This window comes from Propithecus coquereli, unplaced genomic scaffold (assembly GCF_000956105.1).
Source record: "Propithecus coquereli isolate 6110/MARCELLA unplaced genomic scaffold, Pcoq_1.0 Scaffold4, whole genome shotgun sequence".
Lineage (NCBI taxonomy): Eukaryota > Metazoa > Chordata > Mammalia > Primates > Indriidae > Propithecus > Propithecus coquereli.
In genome coordinates, this window is record NW_012149729.1 from 7,958,675 (window position 1) to 7,984,109 (window position 25,435).

The 25,435-nt window shown below is 36.0% G+C and overlaps 1 protein-coding gene across 1 annotated transcript in view; it reads right to left on the reverse strand.

Moving 5' to 3' along the window:
• Positions 1-21,090, reverse strand: part of CAPZA2 (capping protein (actin filament) muscle Z-line, alpha 2) — a 45,437-nt gene extending 24,347 nt beyond the window's left edge. The window contains exons 1-2 of the mRNA XM_012652777.1: positions 20,925-21,090; positions 506-569 (exon numbers count right to left, since the gene is read on the reverse strand). Of these exons, the coding sequence (XP_012508231.1) occupies positions 506-569; positions 20,925-20,963 (103 nt within the window). The 5' untranslated portion in view covers positions 20,964-21,090. The remainder of the gene's footprint in view (positions 1-505; positions 570-20,924) is intronic.
• Positions 21,091-25,435: the final 4,345 nt, after the last annotated feature.

Genomic DNA, 25,435 nt, shown 5'->3' on the forward strand with positions numbered 1-25,435 from the left:
GAAAATGTTTTTTCTCTTTCGTTGGCTGTTCGTATTGATCTAGTACGTTTTTCTTTAAAAGAAATATAAAAATGCATTTCATAATTCAAAAATGTATAGTTTTGATGAAAAATCTGTTGTCTTTAAAAACAATTTATATGTTCTACTGAAGAAATATCTACTTTCTGCGCTTATAGTCTTACTGTATAACAATTGACATAAAAGACACTATTTCCCAAAATGAGGTTATGTTTTACTTAATGACAAAAAATTTATTTTATTCTTTTAAAAGGGTAAATTTGCTATAACAGAATTATCATATATAAAAAACGTTATATTCTAGTCATTATAATATCCAGGTTGAAAAAATTTTCATGTAATTCAGAAAACGAAGATTTTTCTACATATTCTTCTTAGCTTATTTTGGTTATTATGATTTTCTTTAAAAAAAAAAGGGGGGGGGAGGTGCTTAAAAAATAAAGAGTGCTTGATATACCAAACCAAGTATTGTAAATTAAACACTCACCATTAAACACCTCATTAAATTCTCCAGGAGGGGCATGAATGATGAATTTTGCTGCTATACGTACCTAAAATAGAAATGAAGATATAAATGTTCCATAACGTAGGCCACTGCAAAATAATTTAAAAAATGCAAAATTATACTATTTCAAAGTTCTATTAAAAACAGCTGAGGATTTTAACGACAGTGACACTTCTTCACTCAAACACCTTAAGTTTACTACTATTTCAATCATTTAATATAATCACAACATACAAGCTGAATGTAGATAAAATATATATTAATAAATGCAGTTAAAGATTCAAAGCTGCCTACAGATAAACATTTTCTTACAAGCAATTTTCTTTCTTTTAAACTAAAGTAAAAAAAATCACAAAAATTTGTATGTATAAAGAAATAAGATGCATTTAGGTACAACGAAGAAAAATGATATATTTACGTGTCTATAAAGTCACATATTAGTGAAAAATGTAGAAAGGAAGAGGGGAAGAAAGGTCTAAGTTCAAAAGGTTTTAACATGAGACCTGAGTAGACCTTAGGAAATTTTAGTTCAGAGATAAGTAAGAGATAAAATATCCACAGGTATACTGACAGATCTATTTTAAGAGAATAAAGGATATTCTGATAAAGAGGTTTATCACTAATGAAAATGTATCTGAAAGGTTAAATGACATATCCAACATTACAGTTTAGTGAAGGAGCCTTAAGTACTTATAATAGTTTTCCAACCACACTATATGGTAACCTTTTAATAGGTTGAAGTTGTGGTCCTGAAAGTGTAGTCTTCAAACAAGCAGCCTCAGCAAAAATCCAAATTCACAGGCCCCCTCCCAACCAACTGAATTGGAATCTCTGGAGATGGGGCTGAGAAACACTATATAAACAAGCTTTCCAGGTGATTTTCATGTACATTCAAGTATTCCCTGAATTAAGGGACCATCCTCGGCAAAAATGAAAGCCTTGATTTACATTTCCCACTTTGATAGAACTATTACTGCTTTGATGTAGAAACTAAAAATAATGGGAAAAAAAGGAAATGGTTATATTTGTTTGTATATAAGTTATGTGCACGTGTGCATACATTTAACTACAGATACAGTTTTTCAGAGGAGACAGGTCAAACAGAGGTACAGACAGCTAGAATGAAGATGTTCCTAGTTAGAGGTCATGGGAATGACAAGGCTTTCAAAAGGTTAGAAAAATGTCTATTTAAAACAAAATGAACTTTTGTAGTCTGGAACACTAAGAAGTTTGAAACAAAAACCATGATTGTTGTGGGATACCACTGATGGACAATGATGAAGATGATAACAAAAATGGTATTTAAATTAGTGCTTAGCAAGTACTTTATATCATTTACTCTTCACAACAATCCTAACAAGTAGTTACTACCTTATCTGCACATTTATTTATATGAGGTAACTGAAGCAGGGGAGGTGAAGTCACTGTCAGTCTGATTCTGGAACCTAAAGTTTTCATCATATTATGTTGCTTCTCAAGTTCAAAATAGTTTGCTAGAATGTGTGAAATTCTACCAAAGATTAAGATGGCAGAATGTGATAATGCAACCACCAAACAACTGCTTCAATACAAACCTTTTTTGATATTTAACATGTCAATAGCAGTAACTTAAATGAAAGGGACAAATTTCTTGAAAGACACAAAAAACAAAGTTCACTGATGAAATAGGTAACCTGAAAAGTTCTGTATCTATTAAAGAAATTGAATTTGTAGTTAAAAGCCTTTCAACAAAAAAAAAAACTTCATGTTTTCTTATATCAAATGTTTAAGGAAGAAATAATACCAATTCTACATGAATTATTCCAGAAAACAGAAGTGGAGAGAACATCTTCCAATTAATTTTAAGAGAATGGCATTACTGTATCCTATACTGAAACCAAAGTATTACAAGAAACAACTCAGACAAAAATCTCTCATGAACACAGATGCAAAAATCTACAATATTAACAAACTGAATCTAGCAATAAATTGAAAGGATACTATATCATGACCAACTGGAGCTTATCCTGGAAACGCAGGTCTGTTTTAATATTCAAAAATCAATGACAGCAATTCATTATAGTGACCAACCAAAGAAGAAAAACTATATGATCATCTCAACAGATGCAGAATAATTATTTGACAATGTTCAACATCTAATCATGATAAAAAGCTCTCAGCAACCCAGGCAAAAAGGGAATGTCCTCAATCTTATAAAAAGCATCTACAAAAACCCATGCAGCCAACATCATCATTAATGGTGAAAGACTGTATGCTTTCTGCCTAAAATCAGGAACAAAACAAGAATGTCTGCTTTCACCACTCCTACTCAACTGAAGGTTTCAGCCAGTGCAATAACAAAAAGAAATGAAAGGCAGATGGATTGCAAAGAAAAAACCAAAACTTTCTATTTGCAGACAACATGATTGTTTTTAATAAAAATCCTAAGGAATCTAAAAAATAAATACAACAATTAGGTACAAATCTAACAACATATGTGTAGGATTAGTATGCTTAAAACTACACAGAACATGGATGAAAGAAATCGAAGACCAGCTAAACAAATGGAGAGATGTGCTATATTTATGGATTAGAAGACTCAATATTGTGAAGATACCAATTTTCCCCAAACTACTCTACAGATTCAGTGCAGGCCCAATCAAAATCCAAGCAGGATTTTTTTTTTTTTGGGTATGCATCAACAAGCTAATTCTAAAGTTGGTACATTTTCTATACTACTTTTCTATGTTTGAAGAATGTAATGAATGAAGATAATTTCGGTCACATATTAATACCACCCCCACTGAAGCAAGATCAAAGCATCACTCAGATGCCCAAAATAATAACACACATACACATAATCCATGGTATTTTTTTTAAGATTCTGATTATGAAATAGATGAGGAAATAAAATATATGTTATTTTGCACCCTTAATAGTAAATGTAAAGTAGTAAAGGCAAAGGAACTAGAATAGCCAAAACAACTTTGAAAAAGAAAAACAAAGCAGAGGACTCACAGTATCTGATATAAAGTTATAGTCATCAAGGCCACGGGTTTGGTGAAAGGAGAGACAATCAACGGAAAAGAGCTGAGAATCTAAGTTCAACACACACGCACATATACGGCAAAATGACTGCTGACAAAGGTACAAAGGCAATTTATCGGAGAGAGGACATATTTTAACAATTGATAATCAAACAATTAGATATCCATGAGCAAAAAGAATGAAACTTAACCTTAACTTCATACTTTATACAAAAAATTAACTCAAAATAGATCATAGCTCTAAATGTAAAATATAGAACTAAAAAAAAAGCATTAAAAAGAAACTGAAGAAAATCTTCATGATCTAAGGTTAGTCAAAAATTCTTAGACATTATGATATTGTGAAATACATATATGGTCTTCGACCTGAGTTTCCGGGCATATAGCAAATCCTCAGAAACTCTTTTGTATGCTAATGAGCTGACGAATAGCTGGCAGCCCCTAGGTAGCTTTAGGATGGGGGCTGGTCACCAGAAAGTCCAAGGCAGGATTAGAGAGTTGGAGCTTTCAGCCCACCCCCTAATGTCCTTTGAGAGAGGCTGAAGTTTAAGTAGATCACCAATGGCCTATGGCTTAATCAATCATGCCTATGTAATGAAGCCTCCATAAAAACCCAACAGAACAGGGTCTGGAGAGCTTCCAGATAGCTAAGCATGTGGAGGCTCCTGGAAGGTGGTGTGCCCAAGAAGGGCGAGGAAGCTCTGTGTCCCTTCCCCCATGCCCCGCCCTATGCATGTCTTTCTCTGTATCCTTTCTAATCTTTCTAATATCCTTTATCATAACCGGTAAACATAAGTGTTCTTCTGAGTTCCATGAGCTGCTCTAACATACTAGAACCCAAGGAGAGGGCTGTGGGAACCCAGATTTATAGCAGGTCCCTCAGAAGTTCTGGAGGCCTGGACTTGTCACTAGTGTCTGAAGTAGAGTGAGGGGCAGTCTTAGGGACTGAGCCCTCAACCTGTGCGATCTGACACTGTCTCCAGATAGATAATGTCAGAATTGAATTACAGAACACCCAGCTGGTAACCTCTGCAGAACTGATTGCCTGCTTGTTGTGGCGGGGAACCCAACACATTTGGTCACAGAAGTCTTCTGTGTTGACTGTTGTGTTGAGTGAGAAAACAGAAAAAATGGTTCAAGTTTATGTTTTTTCCACACAGACATGATATCAAAACTGTGATCCATTAAAAAAAATTGATAAGCTGGACTTTACCAAAACTAAAAACTTTCTCTATGAAAGACTTTTGCTCTGTTAAGCGAATGAAAAGACAAGCTACAAACTGGAGAAAATATTAGCAAATTACATATTCAACAAAGGACTTGTATCCAGATTATATAAACTACTCTCAAGATTCAACAGCAAGAAAACAGTAAGCAAAAGACTTAAATAGACACTACACCAAAGAGAATATACACAAGACCAGTAAGTGCACAAAAGATGTTCAATACCATTAGTTTTATGGAAATGAATACTGAAATCATGAAATACTACTACTTACCTAATAGAATGGCTAAAATAAAAAAGACTGATAACAGCAAGTGCTAGTGAGGATGCAGAACTGGAACTCTCATACATTTCTGTGGAAATGCAAAATTGTACAACTAGTATGGAAAACAATTTGGCTATTTCTCATACAGCTAGGCACACGCAACATGATACAATAATCCCATTCCTAGGTATCTACCCTACAGAAATACAAACTTACGTTCACACAAAAATTTAGTCATAATCACTAAGTTATGAAACTAGAAACAATCTACAACCCAAATGTCCACAATTGAGTGAATGGACAAATAAACTGTGGTACACCTACACGATGAAATACTATTCAGCAATAAAAAGGAAAAAGCTATTAATATATGTAACAACTTAAATGAATCTCAAAAGCATTATAGCGAATGACATAAATCTCATCCGGTTACACAGTAATAGTATAGGATTCCATTTACATGACACTCTCAAACAAACAATATTGTAGCAAGGAAGAACAGATCAATGGTTGCCAGAGGCTGAGGGTTAGGGACGGGGAAGGTTATGACTACAAAGAAAGAAACGAGGGAAAGGAAAAAAACGAGAGTTTTTTGGGGGGTGATGGAACTGTACTATCTAGATTTCGGTGATGGTTACATTGATATATACATGTGTTAAAAGTTATTAAAAAAAAGAGGGGGTTACTTTTACTATATGTTAATTGAAAAGAAAATATTTTATGTTTTCAAAAACTATTTTTCTTTTAAAATGTTTAAGAGTACTATTAAAATTAAAGGGAAAAATATAAATAATACTTAATTTTAAAAAGGCAAGAGTAGAGTAGGGTATGGAGGACCATGCATGCTAAATATACATTGGAGTCTATTATGATAATATAAGTATCTTCATTTCCTTCTTCCCCTTCTCCCTGTCTCCCTCTTATTGAGGTAAGGAGTTGTTAGAAAGCATTTAAATCAAAGTCTTGATCACTACCACAGAGAAGAAATAAAAACTGTGAGAACATGTTAATAAATATAATCAAATACTTTTGAAAACTTAACAGAATTTTGAGGTAACTGTTTTAACATTCTTAATGATGTATACACTACCTATAAAAGTGGCAAAATTAAAATACTGATAGCGAGCAGAATACGTATAGTATATTTAGTGATGCATTTAATGAGTTGTTGAGCTTTAAAAGTTTTAGTTGTTTCCAAAAAAGGCATACCACTTAGAATTTTAGTCAGTTCTATTTTGGGTTTTTACCAAGAAAGCAAAAATGATCTATACCGTATTTTTATCCCGTGGACTTATTTGCCCCTTGCTATTGCACTAAATGTACGCAGTAACCAAAAGTTCTTAACGGACTTCCACGATAACCAAAGTGAATGGTGGGTCAACCAAGTACTGCTAAGGGTTGGGAAGTCAAGAGAGCAGACTGGCTGAGAACACAACTTGGATCATACCAGCTATGCCTGAAATATTTAATCTGGTCTTTGTGAATTTCATAAAGATAAGAATCTGCACTTTGGATTTCTCAGGCGCTAGACAAAAGAAAGTGGATCTGTCTCTCATAGTAAAGGTTTGACTGTCTTCCTAAGAAGATATTGTTCAATTATCCAGGTATTTTCTATACATTGCTATAGACTCAACATTCCTCCAAGATGAATTTTTTAATTTTAAAAGTTATTTATTCTAGCCCACTTCTAAATCTAAGAAAGAAAAAAGGTCATACAAGTTAACAAGAAGAGGTCCCAGGAGTAGAAAGAATTTCTGAAAATAATTGAAAACACAGCTCCTTAAATTTCTCTAACACACACACAGCTACATTCTATCACACTCTGTTACATCTTTTTTGAAGAGCCCAGTGATTATTAGACACATTCCTAAGCCCACTGCTAAATCTTTTTCATTATCTGCCATCTTTTTCCACATGATATTTTTCAAGGTTCAAGTCAAATTGGAGTCAGAATCAGGAAAGAGTTATTACTTTTATTATACTTCTAAACTGTAATTCTGGATTGGGGGCGGGCTTGGTTTTGTTGGGAAGGGATGGTTAGGTAGGAGATTAACTCTATCCCACTATGCTAAAGTCACTGGCAACTAACAGACATACTTCATAATAATTACACCAAGAAGTACAGAGTAGTTTAAAAAAGTTAACCTATTAGGGCTTCGAGTATTAACCTGAGCTAAAAGCTGGAAGAGCTATATTTTTTCTTTTCTTTCTCTTAGTTCTAAACCTTATTAATATAAAATATATGCAAAGATAATACACATAACATAAAAAATGCTCCATTCTGTTGCCCTCCTTGTAGAAGAGCACACACAAGTGACTATAACCTTACCTATACAGAAGATAAAAGTGGCTTGTTCAAAACAACGCCTAAAGTATCAGAATATATGAGGCCTGAGAAAAAATAATTTCTGCCCATCACCTGTTTGAGAATAACACAAAAGCATTACTCACTGTCAAACTCTGTTTCTTTGTATCATATTAATACTTTGTTTTTCTTATGGGCTTTTTTTTTTTTTAGCAAAAATCCCCCCTCATTCTACAATTTAAGCAACAAATTAAATAAAGATAGTAATAAATGGTAACCCATAGAATAAAATAGAATCAATGAGTCCATACTGGCATAAGGAAGTAAATGAAAAAATGGGGGAAAATGAAAAGTTCTTCATTATGGAATTCCAATTAATAAATGTAGAGGGAATGAGTGAATTAGAAAATCACCTTGGATGACCACTGCAGTAATTCTTGCAGGCAAAAATCATCAATGGATGCTAAAATTAGTGGCCAAAAATATAAAAAAAAAACCCAGGATATTTAGGATATTTATTGTTAATATCTTTCCATCTCATACTTAATTACTAATGGATAAACAGTAATTTTACATTGAGGAAACTTGCCACATACTACCTTTACCAAATGATCAAAGTTATCAATAGTTATAAGAAAAATTGACATCATGTGTCTCCTGAGAGAATATACTGTGAACACACTGCTTCTGTGATACTCCTGTCAAAAATTCATAGGCTGAATCAATTTTATGAGGAAACAGCAAACAAACCAAACCTGAGGGAGAGTCTACAAAATAACTAGTATGTACTCTTCAAAAGAGTTAAGGTCATGAAAGACCTTAACAGTTCCAGATTAAATAACTGAGACATTACAACAAAATTCAGTGTGATTCTATTATAGTTTGGATCCTGGACCCGGGAGGAAAAAAAAGGCATTAGTGTTCAGAGTAACAACTGGTGAAATCTGAATAGGGACTGTAAATTAGATAATAGTATTGTATAAGCATTTAATTTCTCAAGTATGATAACTGTACTGTAGTTTCATAAGAGAATGTCCTAAACACATTTTAAATATTTAAAGAAGGGGGAAAAATTCCTTCTCCATTCTGAAGTTGCAGGGGTTTTCTCCTGTATTCTTCCTAACTTCAAAGTTTTGCTCTTTGCATTTAGGCCTTTAATCTGCCCAGGATTGATTTTTGTGTATGATGTGGGATGGGGATCTATTTTTCATTATATTGTTATATGGATAAATAAAATATTCTAGTACTACTTATTAAAGCATACTTCTGTTCCCCAATGGGGAAAAGAAAAAGAAAAAAAAGGATCAGTTAGGGATATGAAAAACACATGTCACATAGCTTAATAAATTTCAAAAAGCTTAGCAGTCATCATTCAGATAGTAATTGTAAGAGTGTGACTTCCTCAATAAAGTTCTAAATATTCAATAATATTAGCACGCAGCAAGAAAATATGCTACCCCAGTATTTAGAAGAGGCTTTGGTTAACATTAAGAAAATATCAATTTAAGTAATGTGAAAGCAAATTAATATTCTATTTATCCTCACCAACAACTTATTTTGTTTAAAGACTTCCAATGATTATCCCCGGAAGTAATGAATAATTCATTTTTATACACAGAAATTCTAGTAGGCATTGCTGCAGTTCACAATGAGCCATCATGCCTTCAATATCAAGTTAAGAAATTTTGGGTTAAATTGAAGATTCTAATTACCTGAGTTCTGATTAAGATAAGATCATATCCACCATTTTGGTTTATTTACAATTATTTGAACTAACTCACACTTTTAGAAACTCAAAAACAAACTGTAATTGAGACTTGAAAATAACAAGACAAATGGGTGCCATTTTGCTATTTCATCTACGGTTAAACATATTTAAATTAATTTATTTTTAAAAATTGGTTAACTTTCTAGCCCCTCTGCTTTCAAAAATCCTCAAAATTAAGCACTTGTTTAGTCTGGAAAGAAAAAGAAAATCAGAGAATGAGAAACTGCCTATATATATTGCCATATCTAAGTGCTTAGAATGGTGCCTGGAAAGCAGCAGACTCTCAAATATTTGTTAATTAAATAAACATTTAACCTCCCTTCAGGGCAGAATCCCTGTTTCCTCTACCCCATACTCTGCACTTAATAGTTACTAAGTGTTGAATAAATCTATAAACAAGAATAAACCCCCATTTATTTAGAATGGTCAGGGGATGTAGTATTTCAATGAAATGAACATTCTAAGAGTTACCACTAATGCAATTCTGTAGGAAGACCGGTAGCTTCCAAGTAACTTCCAAGTAACTACAAAAACTTATGCTAATATAAAGAAGCAGTATAGTGTAATGGTTTAGAGTATGGCCTCTGGACCCAGATTAACCCAGATTAATTGGACTTTTACCTCTACTACTCATTAGCTAGGTGACTTTGGGTGAATAAATAATATTAGCTCCTATTATTAGCAGTAATTGTAGTAGATAAAAAGTATACTTGCATTAGTATAGTCTCGGTATTCTTAAAAATAGCTCTGGAATACGGACATTTTCAGATTATGTGGTTTTTTTTGTGCCCTACAGCAGTGCAAGGGTAGCTCATGGCCAAGTATTTCTGTGCTGTCTACAGTGAATTTACTTCGCACACACCAACATCCCTTCTCCTTACTTGGGATACCATCCTTTCCTGCTCTACTTGACCCTGCTCACCTCAAACACCAGTGATAGTAACACAGGAGAAAAAGCTAGATTCCTAGCTGCATGGCGGCAATTTGCAGTTAAGATCTGGGTTTTTACCTAAGTCAAAGCAAAGATTATTTACCTAAATCAAAGCAAAATTATCTTTGCTTTGACTTAGCCAAATTTTTATATATTTTTTTTTAACTTCTATAAACCTCAGCTCTTTAAAAGTAAATTAAAAGAGATGAAATATACCATTATTTCTTAACCCTTTTAAAGCTCTGGCCCTGTTAGATAAAATAACATACTATCTACAACTATTCTCTGAGCTATCTGACACTACTCTTAATTTATGAAAGAGAAAACAAGAGATCCAGAATTAAGATTTGAATGAAGTTTTCAAATGAGGTCCTGGGGTTGTCACAAATCTGCTTCCTAAAACAGCACAATCTTCCTAGATGATTCAGAAGAGAAGTTGGGAACAAAGAAATCTTTAGGTAATCTTATCCACTTCCATTGCTCCTACTATTGCCACACAATAGCTCTCAAATCTATATGACTCCTATCACAACCTCTCTCAAGACAAAGATCCATTTTTCTAACTGTAATTTACCTGTTAGAAATCTCTATCAAAATGCTTCAAAAATACCTCAGACTGTCTCAAACCTATGCCCTTCTGTTCTTGATAAAATTATTGCTATCAGGCCTGGTGCTGGGGGTCACACCTGTAATCCTAGCACTCTGGGAGGCGGGAGGATCCCCTGAGGCCAGGAGTTTGAGACAAACCTGAGCTGGTCTACAAAAAATTTAAAAATTAGCCTGCTGTAGTGGCGCACACCTGTAGTCCCGGCTACTCAGGAGGATAAGGCAGGAGGATAACCTGAACCCAGGAGTTTGAGGCTGCAATGAGCTATGATGAAGCCACTGTACTCCAGGCAGGGTAACAGAGCAAGACCCTGTCTCGAAAAAAAAAAAGTAAAATAAAAAAAAATTTTTTTCCCCTGAAAGGGGGTTCGAAAAAGATATTGCTACCACCTAGAAATCATTCCATACTCTTTCCTCTCTCCCACAGTCAGTCACATGATCAACAAGTGTCTTGCTCAAATCCAATCCCTTTTTCTTTGATTCCATTCCATTCAAACCCAGCCACTTTGCTTCTGGAGTGTTACAAAGCTGCAATGCCTCTGGTTTCATCCTTCTCCAAAATTCATTTACCACCTTAGCATGATATATAAGGCTCTTCTACGGCTATAAAATATAACAATTAGCAGCATAAGCTCTTAAATAACATTGCAGAGATTCAGACTACATCTCAACTGCCTAGTACCTGTACGACCTTAAGCAAACTAAATTCAATTTCCTCATCTGTAGTGAGATAATACAATTAGACTAATACAACTAACTGCCACTTTCAAGCTCCTACAACGTAACCACTGGTTCTCATCTTACACATACACAGTCCTGGAGTCTCACCATTCCATTCTGTCCCTCAAACAAAAACTCTTGTCTTTCCTGCCTCCATACCACTTCATATATATGATTCGGCCATCTTTCATCTATTGTGGTGGTACTGCACACAGCAGCTGAATATCTTAAACTTTGCAAATTATCAGAAGAAAAGATCATACAGAAAGGAAAACTCTAAGATCAAAAATGACCACTTTGCCATCCTGGTAGTTTGTGACTCTATTCACTCTCTTTTGGATCAGAATCCCTGTAAAGATTCTGAAGAAAATGGTGGAATTCAGTTGTAAATAGTTCAGGCAAGGAAAAAAACCAAGAATATTCATCATTCAGTATCAGATGACTTTGATTCCACCGAAAGAGAATTCCCTGAATCCTTTTACCGGGAGAGAAAGGAAAGAATGCTATTTTCTTCTCCACCAAGTAAAAACAGAAGTTCATTTTGATAAACCCCATAGAAAATTGTCTTCTGCTTTCCACCAAGCACTACTTTCTTTTTGTCAAATGTCAGCAGATAGTCATTTAGGATCAGGGATGTCTCAGACTGCAGACAGTGAAAAAAGTGTTATGCTAATGCTGGGATGCTGCCTGCCACACATTGTTCCTGACGTGCTGCTGGCAAAGAGAGAGGAGCTAATGTCATACTGTGTAGCGCATGCCTACATCCCTAGCCTAAAAAGAGAAATCAGTTTCTCCACATTCCTTCCAATATGATCACGAGGCCAGATGATCGCAAAGGCAAATGATACTAACTGGTTGTATGGTATTCGCACATCATGTTGGACCAACATGTATAGAAGCTGAACTTTTACCACAGTGATGGGAAGAGATTAGTCACAAAGACCCCAAAAGGGGCAATACTTGTGGCTAAATTCTATGAAGCCATGTTTCCTTACTTTCCTAAAGAAGTTCCTAAGTCCTCGGTTCTTTTAATGTTGCCACAGATGTAAATGGAAGATAAGGTATTTTTGGTATGAGAAGCTGTGATCAAAAGCTTTGGTATCATTATAGGAAACAATGATGAACCAGACAAATATCAACAGTTTTTTAATTGTTGTTGCTCTTGGCCTTAGGTGATTCCTCAGAAACAGTAGTTAGTACAACACATCAAGTATTTTTACTGGCCTATGCTACTGGAAATATGGAATTTGGAAATGTACAAACTTATACCTACATTGCTGCATAAGACTGAAAAACTCAGAGGGAGACAACAAAGGGAGGGAGAGCTGGATGAACAAAAGCTCCACATGTATCTTTCTGTCTTGCAATCCATGATTCTGTTACTCTTTACATTACTGGTACAGAATGCACCTTTTTAAAGCAAAGACAAGCTCCATGGTGAAATGCCACAGACAGGAATGATTAGGTTTCCTCAACCTATGTTGCCTCTTCAAGATGCGTTTATTATTGGAAGTCATAAGCAACTGGCAGTGCTACTTGAGTTTTATGATCACCAGCTAGAACATGTGGGTACAATAGGCTGGGAGGCTTTACTGTGGGTTGTCAGTTGTTCCACACTTTACAGAAATAGTTGGCAAGATTAATGTTACTCCAACTGCCTGTGTTCATGAATTCTTCAGACTTTTCTGGTAGCTTTGTTGGACATTTGGTAAAATTTTACAAACACTAAGGTAAAACTTTAGTTCCAGGAAATTTAAAAACTCTGAAGAAAACACTGATTCCCTAACAGGAAATGGAGTCCTCAGCAAAGCAGCTATAAATACAGTAAGCTGATTAAAATTTTTAAAAAATTTAAAATATTGAGCAGTTGGGAAAAAAAAAAACATGAAAGTATAAAGAGCAGACAATACATGTGTATGGGAGCGTGTATACACACACACACAGTTAACTGGAACCATTAAATTTAGAGGTAAAGGACCCTGCCCTCTCCGGCAGCCCACACATATACTACTTGGAGAATACCTACCCTAAAAATGATTCACTGTTTATCTTAAATTCAAATTTACCTGAGCATCTGTATTTTATCTGAGAACCCTACCTATAACCCCTATAATTTCCACATAGTAGACACCATGCCACATGCTACTGGCCTCTGTGATCACGGAAGAAGATATATATTAGGGTAGGAATTTTCCAAATATGGAGGCCTATCAGATTCACCTGGAAAGTTTTTGAGAAAATACAGGTTCTCACCCTCCATTCCAGAACTAGTGAACCAATCTCCAGAGAACTGGGACCTAGAAATCTATATTTTAGAAAATCTTCCTAGGTGATTCTCATGGGTGATCAGACATTGCACCCATATCCTGTAAGGGACTGTATATGCAAAATTTGAGGTGTTTGGTCTTATCGAGAAAGGAATCATAGGTTTTAACTGATTCTTAAGGACTGTGACACCAAAAAGGGTTACTGCCTTAGAGACTTACAGTAAAGTTAAAGGAGCTATTATGCATTTTTCCACTGAACACATTAATTGCCATGTGAGTTGTATTTAACTCATGCTAATTTTGAGCCAGGGCCCTCATAAGCTCATGTAACTCACAAGTCTCTTCACCTTGGAAGCTGCGAGAATTAATTTTTCAAGATGCATATAACTCACAACAGAAAACAATAAAAAACAACAAACTTTTCATTAAATTAGAAAGAACAGTTTTGTTTTCAAAGTTTTTATTCTATTTTCCTAATAAAACCCCATGGTGCCACAGAAAATTTTTTTTTCTAGTATGGCAATGTGTTAAACTACAAGAATTATTTGAAGCTCCTTCCCATAACTCTCTAAAAATTGCCTATGCCTTGTGGATAGTTAGAAGTAAAAGAACAGAAAAACATTTTTTTTGAACTTTATGATATTTAAATAAGTTATGACCAAATGATCACTATAATATGTCTGTTATGGGCTAACTGTTTTAATGAGTATACTTAAGAGTGGTAATTTGTTTAAATAAGTTTTCCTTAAAAAATTTTTCCATTGTAATTATCATTTTGAATGGTAATTAAAAACAGGGCCCATAGCACTTAATCTAAAACTAGGCCATCTACTGAATTCGACATTGATACTTCTTTAAATATGTTTTCACCATTTATTTAAAACATCAAGAAACCCATGAATCCAAAGTAGGCATTATCATTAACTAAAAAAGGTTATATAAACTATTCTTTATCTTACATTTTCAATTTCCTTCTCCCTTCTGAATCATTTCCCACAGCCCACAAATACCCTAAATTATCTCTATCTTAAAAAAAAAGTATCCTTAAAATGAAGTAGTAGAAACAAACTAAGTAGTAATACCTATTCTTTCTCTTTGTTTCACTACCATATTTTTTTCAAGAATAATCTGTACTTACTGTCTCTACTTCTTATTCTTTAGTCAACATTTGTTGATCTAATACAGTGAGATTAAACTCTGGCTGAACGTTCAAATTATCTGCGAAGTTGTTTTTTTTTTTTTAGAAAAATGTACAGACACTCCAGGCCTCACTCATGAGGAGCCTGTGCATCCATGTTTCTTTATAAACTCTCCAGGTGATTCTAATGTGCAGCTAGAGTTGGAAACCAAGAATATGCACTAGGGACCCTAGCAGAATTACAAAGATAATTAAGACACAGGGCTTGGGCCTAAAGAACAGAGGAAATAGGAACATCAAGTAAATCTATTAAAATTGGTAAAAGTTATAATAAAGGCATGTACAAATTGCTAAGAGAGCAGAGACAGGCCAGGATACAAAAGAAGAGAAGGGAAGTCTTTGGGTTTTGGTTACTGAAAAATGAGTAGTTTACAATGCAGACGAAACTGAAAGGCCATTTCTGGAAAAGAGAAAACACACACACACACATATGTTTTATGTATGTATATAATCTGGTTTTTCTCTCTATACTCCTTGCTCCAAAGCCTAGTAAAACTGCTCCCTTGAAGGCCACTATTAAGCCTTAGGCCACCACTTAAACAGTTGGCCTTATCTACACCTGTTTTCCCATCTGTAAAACAGGGATAATAACATGGTTATTCTGACAATTAATTGAGAGAATATATGTTAAAGCATCTGGCATTTAGTAGATACAAGTTGTTTTTTATCCCTTTCTCTTAAATCTAAAGACTTTTTTCAATCTTATAGTCCTTCTTAATCTCTGCAACACTGGGCACTGCTCCTTCTTGAAATTCTGTTCACATCTTGTGACACAAGCATCAACTCTGCACTAGGTACACAACACTTCTACTTTAAGGGTCTCTCCTCACCTTTTCGTCTCTTTCCTCCACTTATTTCTCAAAGGAAAGTACTAATTATATGCTCTCTGCCCTCTCCTCTTTGCTACATCTACACTTTTCCTCCTAAAGGGCTTATCCCAACTCATGGCTTTAACCCATAAGGGGAAGATTTTCAAATCTCTATATAATCTCTGGGCTTGACCTCTTTTCCAAGCTCCATTTCTGTATCTCCCTATCTGCTAGAGAATTTCACATAGACATCCTCCTAGCATCTCAAATTCAGTATAACCAAAACTAAATTCACCATTATTCCTCCCAGCTGTGCATCCTCTGTCCCGTGTTCTCTAGTTGTTAGTGGTGGTACTACTTCCCAATCATCCAGATTTTAATGTTCATGGTTTATCTCTGATTCGTGCCTTTCCTTTACGTTGATTTCCCAAGTCCCTATTGATTCCAGCTCTTAAGTCTGTTAGCAATCTTTTTTGCCTCCATTTCTTAACCCAGGTTCTCAAATGTTCTTGCTAACTCTATCTAGACCCATGGTTTTCAACATTTTTAGACTGTTATTGCATTACATCCCTTCCTATTCTGATTCAAAATCAATGTAAGATGCATAATTTTAAGTACCACCAAAAAAGGAAAAACCCTGCCAATGAAATATCACAAGGCGTTGATTGTACAATCCAGCCTGATTTCAGAGATCTTAAAATACAGAAAAGTATCAGTACTGGACTCAATGAAATGTGGCTTATTTGGTAAATGAATGAACATGGAGGTAGTTTTCAAAAGTTATTTTCATTCATTTTCAATAGAAACACTGTGAACTAAAAGCAAAGTTCTCAGCCATTAGATTTATAGTGGAATATGTAAATGTGTCTTAAGAGCAATAATGTAAAAACTGTATGTTTAACCTTCAAAATAAAATTTGTGAAATGGTAATGACGGATTCAAAAGATGACATTATTTCTGCACTTAGGAATTCCAATAGAAAAGGGAAAAGAGATAAACTATTATGCAAAATTGCAGTTAATACTTTAATATTTTATAGAATTCAGAAGAAAGATTAAACTAGCTGTGTAATCTGAGCTAAATCTTGAGGGATGAGTAAGATTTTCATCTTTAAAAAAAAGGGACACACCTAGAAGCAGTACCAACACTCAAAGTGGATGAAAAGTCATGAGCAGAGAAAAATAACTACCATTTATTGTGTGCTTCCTACATGCCAGGAACTATTTATACATACAGCAATTTAATAGAGAAGATACTTACTATTATGTTCTCACATTTCAGAGGAAACTGAGGCTGAGATTAAATAGAGATTAAATAACTAGAAATGGAGTTCACAGCATGATTAAATAACAGAATATATTAAAAATGTCAGAACTATTTAGGTCAGAATAGGATACAAAGTCATAAATACCATTTCAAGAGTTGGGTTCCTTATAAAGGCACTGGACAATCCAGCCACTAAAATTTTGAGAGCAGATTTTGCTCTCATACTTGGATAGGGAAAAAAAATTTCGAGAGTAGAGAAATGACATGTTAAAGCATGGCTTAGATATAGGAAACAGGAGGGATTAGTCTAGAAGCTTTATAGTAAAAGCCTAACAGTGGCAAATATAACCAAAGGGAAAGAACATATATGAGACATTTTTCTATTTCTACTTTTCCTCCCTTGACTATTTCTTCCTTAACTGCTGTCACGAAACATGTATAATCAAGTTGCATTTTTTGTACGTCAAATTTTGTTACCAAACACTAGATAAGTTAGAATAGAGCTGAAATTAAAAACCTGGATAATTGCAATAATGGGAATAAAGAAATAAAGAGAAAAATGAGTAGAATGAGATAGATTTCTGCTCTCCCTTTTGTGTGGGGGAAAGAAGAAAACAGTTTACAAATTTACTTTTAGGTAGGCTCCATTTGAAGACACCTAATTAACCATCTCCTGTGAACATGACCAACAGATAAAAATGTAGAACCAATGCTCAGGAAGAAGTTAGAGCTAGAAGTTAGAGCTATGTACCTGAGACACATTCACAAAGATATAAAAGTTGAATCTGTAAGAGTGGATCATTCTTATCACAGGGGGAAGGTGGGAGGGGTTACAGGAAGAAAAAGATCCTTCCTAATCAATAACTAAGTGTATTCCTTCCGGAGCTTGAATTTTCTCATCTAGAGAGAGGTCTGGGAATGATTCTTTTCATTTGAGCCTTACACCACAATTTCATAAAATTTCAAATTCACAAAAATGTTTTACTGTACAATATAGCTGACCCAGGAATGGGAAATGTGAACTGTTTCTGGCCTGTTTCTGTAACTACGTAAAAAGGTTCACAGGACACACTACAGCAAGTTAATAGCTTTAAAGAACTTCATTGAGCTTCTTCAGCTAAATATATTTCCTATTCACCCAGTGGCCAAAGGAGAAAAGGTTATTAAATTTTACAGTGGTATCCTTAAAAAGCAATTGTACATTATTTTAAAAAGCAAAGCTATTATTCTAGATTAATTTCTAAAACAGGGCATAAATGAAACTATACCAGCAACATAAAATATTTAAGTGTTAATAATAAACCTTGTTCTAAAATGAACAAAACACAAATTTAGACTCTAACATTATTTAATGTTTGATATTTATAATTTTTACTAAAGAAAAAGAAAACCATTATTTTTCCTCTATCAAAATAAGCTGTCAACAAATTTAAAAAAAGAGACAAACCCAGAAAAGAGTCTTGTCATCAGTCTTAAGATAGTATAATGTCACAAGCGCATGAATCTTAGACTCTGAAAAACTTGGGTTTAAACACCATCTTTGTCTTGGGCTGGGCACTGTCCTTGGGTGAATTATTGAAAGCTTCTGAAACCTCATTTTACTCATCTGTGAACTGGTAATAATAAAACTACCTCAAATTTACAACAAATTAAGTAATAAATCGCTGTGAGCCAGACATATACAAAATGTCATACTAGATACATCTTAACAGCTTCCCTTCCTTAGATTTGCAATCTATAATGGAAATTTCAAAAGCTTAAAAGTACTAAAAGCTTATTTTATTTTTCTAGAGACAGGGATTTTGCTATGTTGCCCTTGCTGGTGTCAAACTCCTGGGATCAAGCAATCTTCCTGCCTCAGTCTCTGGAGTAGCTGGGGGTACAGGTGTCTGCCACCACATCCAGCTGAAAAGCTTACTTTTAAAAATTATAAACAAGGTGGCAGAAAGAGTAACATGATTTAAATATTAGTTTAAAAATTAGTTAAATCACCTTTAATCCTTTCCAGTTCTTATCCCATATTGGACACATCCTCCTCCCAAAAGATTAAAAGAACATTTAAATAACTAAAGTGATAAGAATGTTAAAATTTCACTTACCCAGTTACTTGAATTTAACCCAAAAGTTTGGTCACTGTGTCTGATTAATTAGTAAATATCAGGATGAAATCTGTATGTAAAATATCTATAGAATATTCTTACAAAACCCCAAATAAAAACAAAACCACCAAAATTCAAGTTAGAATTTTTCATTTACTCATAAAACATATTGCTAGGCAAGCTTAAAGACACCCCCCACTTCCCCACCCTTTATGAAGCTTAGTGCCTCGAGAATGCTGGATAATAAGGAATCTTGTCATCTGATTTTGAAAAACCTTTGCTATTTTAGGCCTTTATAACACATGGCAGGTCTATCTATATTAACTCCCACACTGAGTCCTCTCTCAGCTAGATTTCTAGCCACTTGAGCAACTAGTCACCACTTAAGAATGGTAGAATAAAAACACGACGATCTCTTTTGAAAGCTTTTTAGCAGTACTTAATTTTAAATTTGTGTATGTGCGCTTATGTCCATTGTCAGTTACTAACTTATGTTTATTTACCAATATTACATATGTGAATACTGCACAGCAACTTTTGTGGATACAGGGCTCTGTCTACTGGGTCTGTGGATCACGGAGAATCTTGTTGCTCTCCCCATTTTGTTGTTTTATTATCATTTTCACCAAGCAGCACAGAGGAAAAAAAGATTTCCAAAAATGAAAATGAGGCTGACTTCTGCACATTCACATCAGGAAGGAGATAGAACCTTAGATTTCAGTGCAAGAACACAGCATATAAAACATTTAGAGCAGAAAGTTCCAACTGAATTATCCTTAGGCTTACATTAGCATTTCTTAACACCATAATGTACTTGTATGTGTTTCCTACATGACTGTACTGCTTTGGAACATAAAAATGAAGCACTGTTAGATTTTAAATTAAGAGTGGACATTTCCAAACCTGTAACTGTCTTATTCATATGGCTATGTCAGTTACTTTCCTTTTTAGGAAATATCCAAAACTAGTAGGGTTCTCCCCTACCCCACTACCCCCTGGGAACGGGACCTTCACGGTAGCCAAAGGAAACGGGCAAATAAGAGAGAACTAGTTCAATGATCAGATTTCTTATTTCAAACGTCTGAGAACTAAAGTCGTTCATCTGGTTCCATTGCTGTCACAGCATCTAACATACAGTGCAAGCAGTTGCACAACGTTCCTCTCTTCGGAAGAAGTCCTAGCAGTAAGACGGGGTGCCACCAAATCTACCCCCAGGGGGACTGCTGCCAACATGGGCAGAAAACAACTATGGAAAGGGGGGGGAGTCTTTTGTGAGCAACTCCGCTGCCTCCTAGGGAATATGGGAGCTGCAAAGCTTACAGCTAGAGTCAAGAAAAGAAAAAAGAGAGAAAAAGAGAGAGACCTCTATGGGGAAAGGAAAAGCCGTACAGAATTACGGTTTCGTTTCAGAAAAGAAGCATTTTGCTTTGGGGAGGGGGAAGTAAAAGGGAGAAGCGAAGGTCTGCTTCCTAAGAGATTTTTCTCCTTACCCCTCACTCGCGGCTACACTCCCAGGCCAGGCCTCCAGGCTGGGCACTACCCTTGGGCCGCTCCCAGGCCCGGAGACAGACCCCTCTGCAGTCCCCAGTCCCCGGCGCAGGGAAGGGAGAGGGCCCCCGGCGGCCGCCGCCCTCCTCCCCCGCCCGCCGCGCCAGGCCAGCAGCCGCCCGGCTCCCGCTTCCTATTTTCGGAGCACACACCCTACAAGGAGCGGAGCGAGCAGGCCCGGCAGAGACCTGCCCCCGCGCGGGGCCTCGGGTGACTGACAGGGGCAGGCACTTGGGCGCAGCGAGGAGGGGGAGGAAGGGCAGCCGAGAGCACAGTCCGATGGCCAATGCCCTTACCCGGCGGCCAGATTCCGGGCCGATACGGACCGGCTCCCCACAGACCGGCTCCGCCGCCCCCGCGGCTCTTACCTTCTCTTCATCAGACAACTGCTCCTCCAGATCCGCCATCTTCCTTCTGGCGACAAACCGCGGCGGCGGCGGCAGCGGCCACCTGACTTCCCCCTTTCCGTGCGGTCCTCCGCGCCGCGCGCCCCCGCCAAGGGAGGGGCCGCTGCTCGGGCCGCCGCGCACGCGCCCAGGGAGCCCCGCCTCCCTCTGCCCGGCCCTCGGGGACGGAGCACGGCTGTGCGCCTGCGCGGGCGCCTAGGCGGCCGAGAGGGGGAAGGTGTCTCCTAGAGCTGCCTGCTGCAGGCTTGTCAGCATCGTGAGTGTACCATTCTCTCCCCATCAGTGACCATATGGACCAAGTCTGCGATGAGTACATTCTGAGCCCTTGATTATGTTCCCATCAAGTCCTGAACTCTGCCAGCTAAAATGTGAAAAAGTGTACAAACAGAAGCTTTTTAAACACCGTGTTTTTTTAATATTAAAAACAAATTCGGCTTCCATTAAAATATGCACACACAACCTGGTCCATAATTGAAAGATTGCTCTTGATTTATTCATTTCGTCACCCAACAAACATTTGTTGGTCTTTCAATGGTGTGCCTGGCACTATGTTAGTTTCTGGTGATATACAATGTTATGCAAAAATATCCAGAGAAACCTCTGTTCTCAAGAAGCTCACTTTCTCTACTCATGAAACAAGCATATACTGAGCAGTTGGGGAAAGCATTGTACTATTCCAGAGGGATAAAAAGTTACGTTAGATATGGATTCTACCCTCCTGAATAGGGTTGCTGGGTTAAATACAAGAGACTTAGTAAAATGTGAATTGCAGATAAACAATTTTTAAAAAGTATAAGTATGTGCTATGAAGCATTTGAGACATATGTATACTAAAAAATTATTCATTGTTTTCAAGTTTTACTGGACATCCTTTACTTTTATGTGCTAAATCTGGCAACCCTACTTTTGAAGCTTCAAGTTTACAAGAGAGTAAAGATACAGTCAAAGCTGTATATATGAATCAATTGGGAATCTTGTTAAAGGGAACTTGCTAATTCAATAGATTGGAATGGGTCTGGAGAATCTGTAATTCTATTAATAACAAGTTCTCAGCTGATGCTAGTGCTGCTGGCCTCGAGACCACATTTTGAGTAGAAAGGCCTTAGTATTTATATAGGAGTTAAGACTGTATGAATTGAAAACTCTTGAACTGTGACATAACATGATCAGAAATATGTCCAGAGAGATGAATCTGACAGCTGCATGTAGATGACATGTGACAGTACCTTGACGAGTTCAAATAAATATTCAGATGCAAGACACTATTATTAAGTAATTTGCTGAGTGTTAGTAGTGTGCAAATCATTATTTCTTATGGATGGAAAGCAAACAGCTATGCTATTGAAAAACTGATAATTTATTTGGGGAGAAAACAGGAAGGGAAACACGATGACACATGCAGGGAAAAGTAGGTGTCTTGTTGAGGATAAATGTTGTGGAGAAGATATGAAAGAGAATAAACCACACAATTTGGCCAAGGATATCACTGGATGTGACTCAAGAACATGTTTACTCTTTTACAGTTTACAAGTCATTGCTTCATTCATTTCTCACTGCAACCTCATGAAGTAAGGTGTCTTATTCTATATTTCATGTTATTTTCACTGCAAGGTCTTTCTTTCTCCCTCTTAAGTCAGGGCACTATCCACCAAATAAAACTTAATGAAAACAATTACTGTCACAACCCATCAATTCAACCTGCTGCATCAACAGTACCTCTGGTTTCTGGAGGGTATTTTTTTCTGCAATTTATTTTCCTGTTTACTCAGCAACGCCTATATCAATAATTTGTACACAGTGGATACTCGGTAAATGTTGTTGCTTAAGTGGCTGCTCTCTTCCTGTAGAAACCTCACCCAAATCTGGTAATGTTTTACAATAATTTGAGTCAGAGCATGTTTATAATTGTAACCTTGGTGATACTTTACATGTGGTTTCCCTTAGTGACACAGCCAACAATCATGTGTAATTTCTGATAATGTTTTCAGTAATCTCCCAATACCACCCTCTTGGTACCATTAAAAGTAATTATAGAATTCGCGTAACCTATGCATTTCAGGAAGATTTCAAGCTGTCACATGTGGAATGATCATTATATGGCTGCAAGAGAAATGTACTGGTATTCTTGATAATCAGTTATTTTGTGATGTTGAGAAAATAAACAAAATATTCCTCCCATACCTACTTCTATTAGTGAGTGAGAATTTCTACCCTTTTCCTACTTAATTTCCTTTCTTCTACTTATTAGTGGTGCGATCTTGGCTTTTCCAATTAACTGCACCAGACCTACTTTTTTTTTTTTTAAAGTTCTTTTGTAGTGTTTATTTTTAAATTACTTGTATACTTTTTAATCTATTTTTCTATGGCTATGCTCTAAGTAACCAACTACATTTTAAGCTTGTTAAGATCACAGGTTACCTAATTTCACAGAATCACAATCTTAGGTCCATTTACTGCAAGCCTCATTTTATAGGTAAGTTGAGACTTAGGTAAATTAAATGACTTGATAAAAATTGCACATCTAGCTGATACTTTTTAAAGACCTAAGTGTCTTGATGGTCAGACTCATGTTCTTTCGTGTCTATGTGTATGTGTGTGTGTGTGTGTGTGTGTGTGTGTGTGTGTGTGTTTATATAATACACACATCAAATCTTTAATAAGATGATATTTTATTATTACTGATTGACAACTAAATGGTTATACCAGATGTAGACTTCTATAATACCATTTGATTTCATCTCTGCACAGAAAACAAATATCTGCAGTTTAAAAGTTTGACTTACCTGATTTCTGATAAAGACTATCAGTGTTAGACAACTAATAATTGGTTGGTTGTTACTCTCATGGTCAATTAACACACCTGGTCTCAAATAAGGTCCTTTGTCGCTGTGGAAAAGTATGAAAAATCATGTATATTTTAAAAGTAATTGTCTTTCTACATCAAATAATTGCCTAAACTATTGCTTACTTGTAGTTGAGTGTGTCCTACCTGTGGTCCATTTCCTCAGTTTTCAGAGGTACACCTAAGTGGTGCCCCTGGAGAAGCCCGAAAAAGATGATTCTAGAGCTACCAAGGAATTATTGAAGAGGCTTCTTTTTCAACTCTTCCTGCCTCCTAAATATGCTGTCCTTCCTAATTTGGTTCCTACGAATCTTACCAAACCCTCCTCTGCCACTGCCCCAAATGCACACCTCACTAAAACACAAAAATCTACTTACATATCACACTTTCTCATGCCTCTGTCAAAGCTCTTTCTGGAATGTTCTTTGCCACCTATCCTTTAAAATTCTGCTCAGTTACCTCTTTTCCTTGAAATGCTCATTGAATCCTCTAGCTAAAGCTAATAATTTCCTCTAGATTCCGATAGAAACTTTCCACTGACTTTTGCTGTGTACCCTAGCAATGAGGTATACAGATTTTGTAATCACTAAGTCCTGAGTTCTGATCTTCATTCCAGCTTTGGTCAACCTTAGACAATTTACTCTGGCAGCTTCTCTTTCTTCACCTATACACTGGGGATAATAATGGTACCTCCCTGATAGGGCTGGTGTGAAGATTCACAGAGATAATGCAGGCAAAGTGCTTAGCACCCAGCACAGGCCTTAGTAAAGGTCTCAATAAATACTAGCTATTATCATCCTATTATAATACCAAACTGCTCTTTGAGGACATGGGCTGTGTCTTTAATTAGCTGTCTGGCACATACAATGTCTGGCAAATAAATGCTTAAAAAAGCTTGGCTGGAGTGTATATTGATTAAATGACTCTTTCATTTTACATCCTCAAATGAGAGCAGAAAAATTAAGCTAGCAAACCAGATGGGGTTTAGTGATCATCCTAAAATGTGCATTGGGGAGACCAGAACAGGAAAGCAAACAATTTTCCGAGAAACCTCAAAACCATACAAATACCTCCTACTCTACTACTCCATATTCAGTCGCCACTTATATATCTCTCTAATTGATTTCTTTTTTCTAATTGATTTCTTGCTCTTTAATTTCTATGTCACTGTGGTCCTTCCAGATGTCATTCCCTTTCCTTCTTCCAGGTGACCAGGTGACCACTAACCTGAATCTTGTGTTTATCATTTCCATGCATATTGGTTCTTTTTCAAAACAGGAACATTCCTTTTTATCCACCTAATGTGGCACCTAATTTTAAAAGTACTTATGAAATGAATTAGCATGATTTTTTTGCATAGTCTTGTAAACGACATGGATAGTGAATATTAGACTAATTAGTGGCTTAAAAAAAATCTCCCTATATGGCAATGTAAATTGTGGGACATAAAAGAAAACTTAAGTCAGACTTTTGACCTGGAAAGGTAAAGCAACACAATATACAGATTTGCTGGTAGCGAGTGAAAATACAGATTCAATATCTTTAAGTTTTTACCTTTTATGTCTGATAATACTTTTAACTCTTATTTGGACTCGGTTATAACAGAATAGCAGTGCAGCAGAAAATGAAG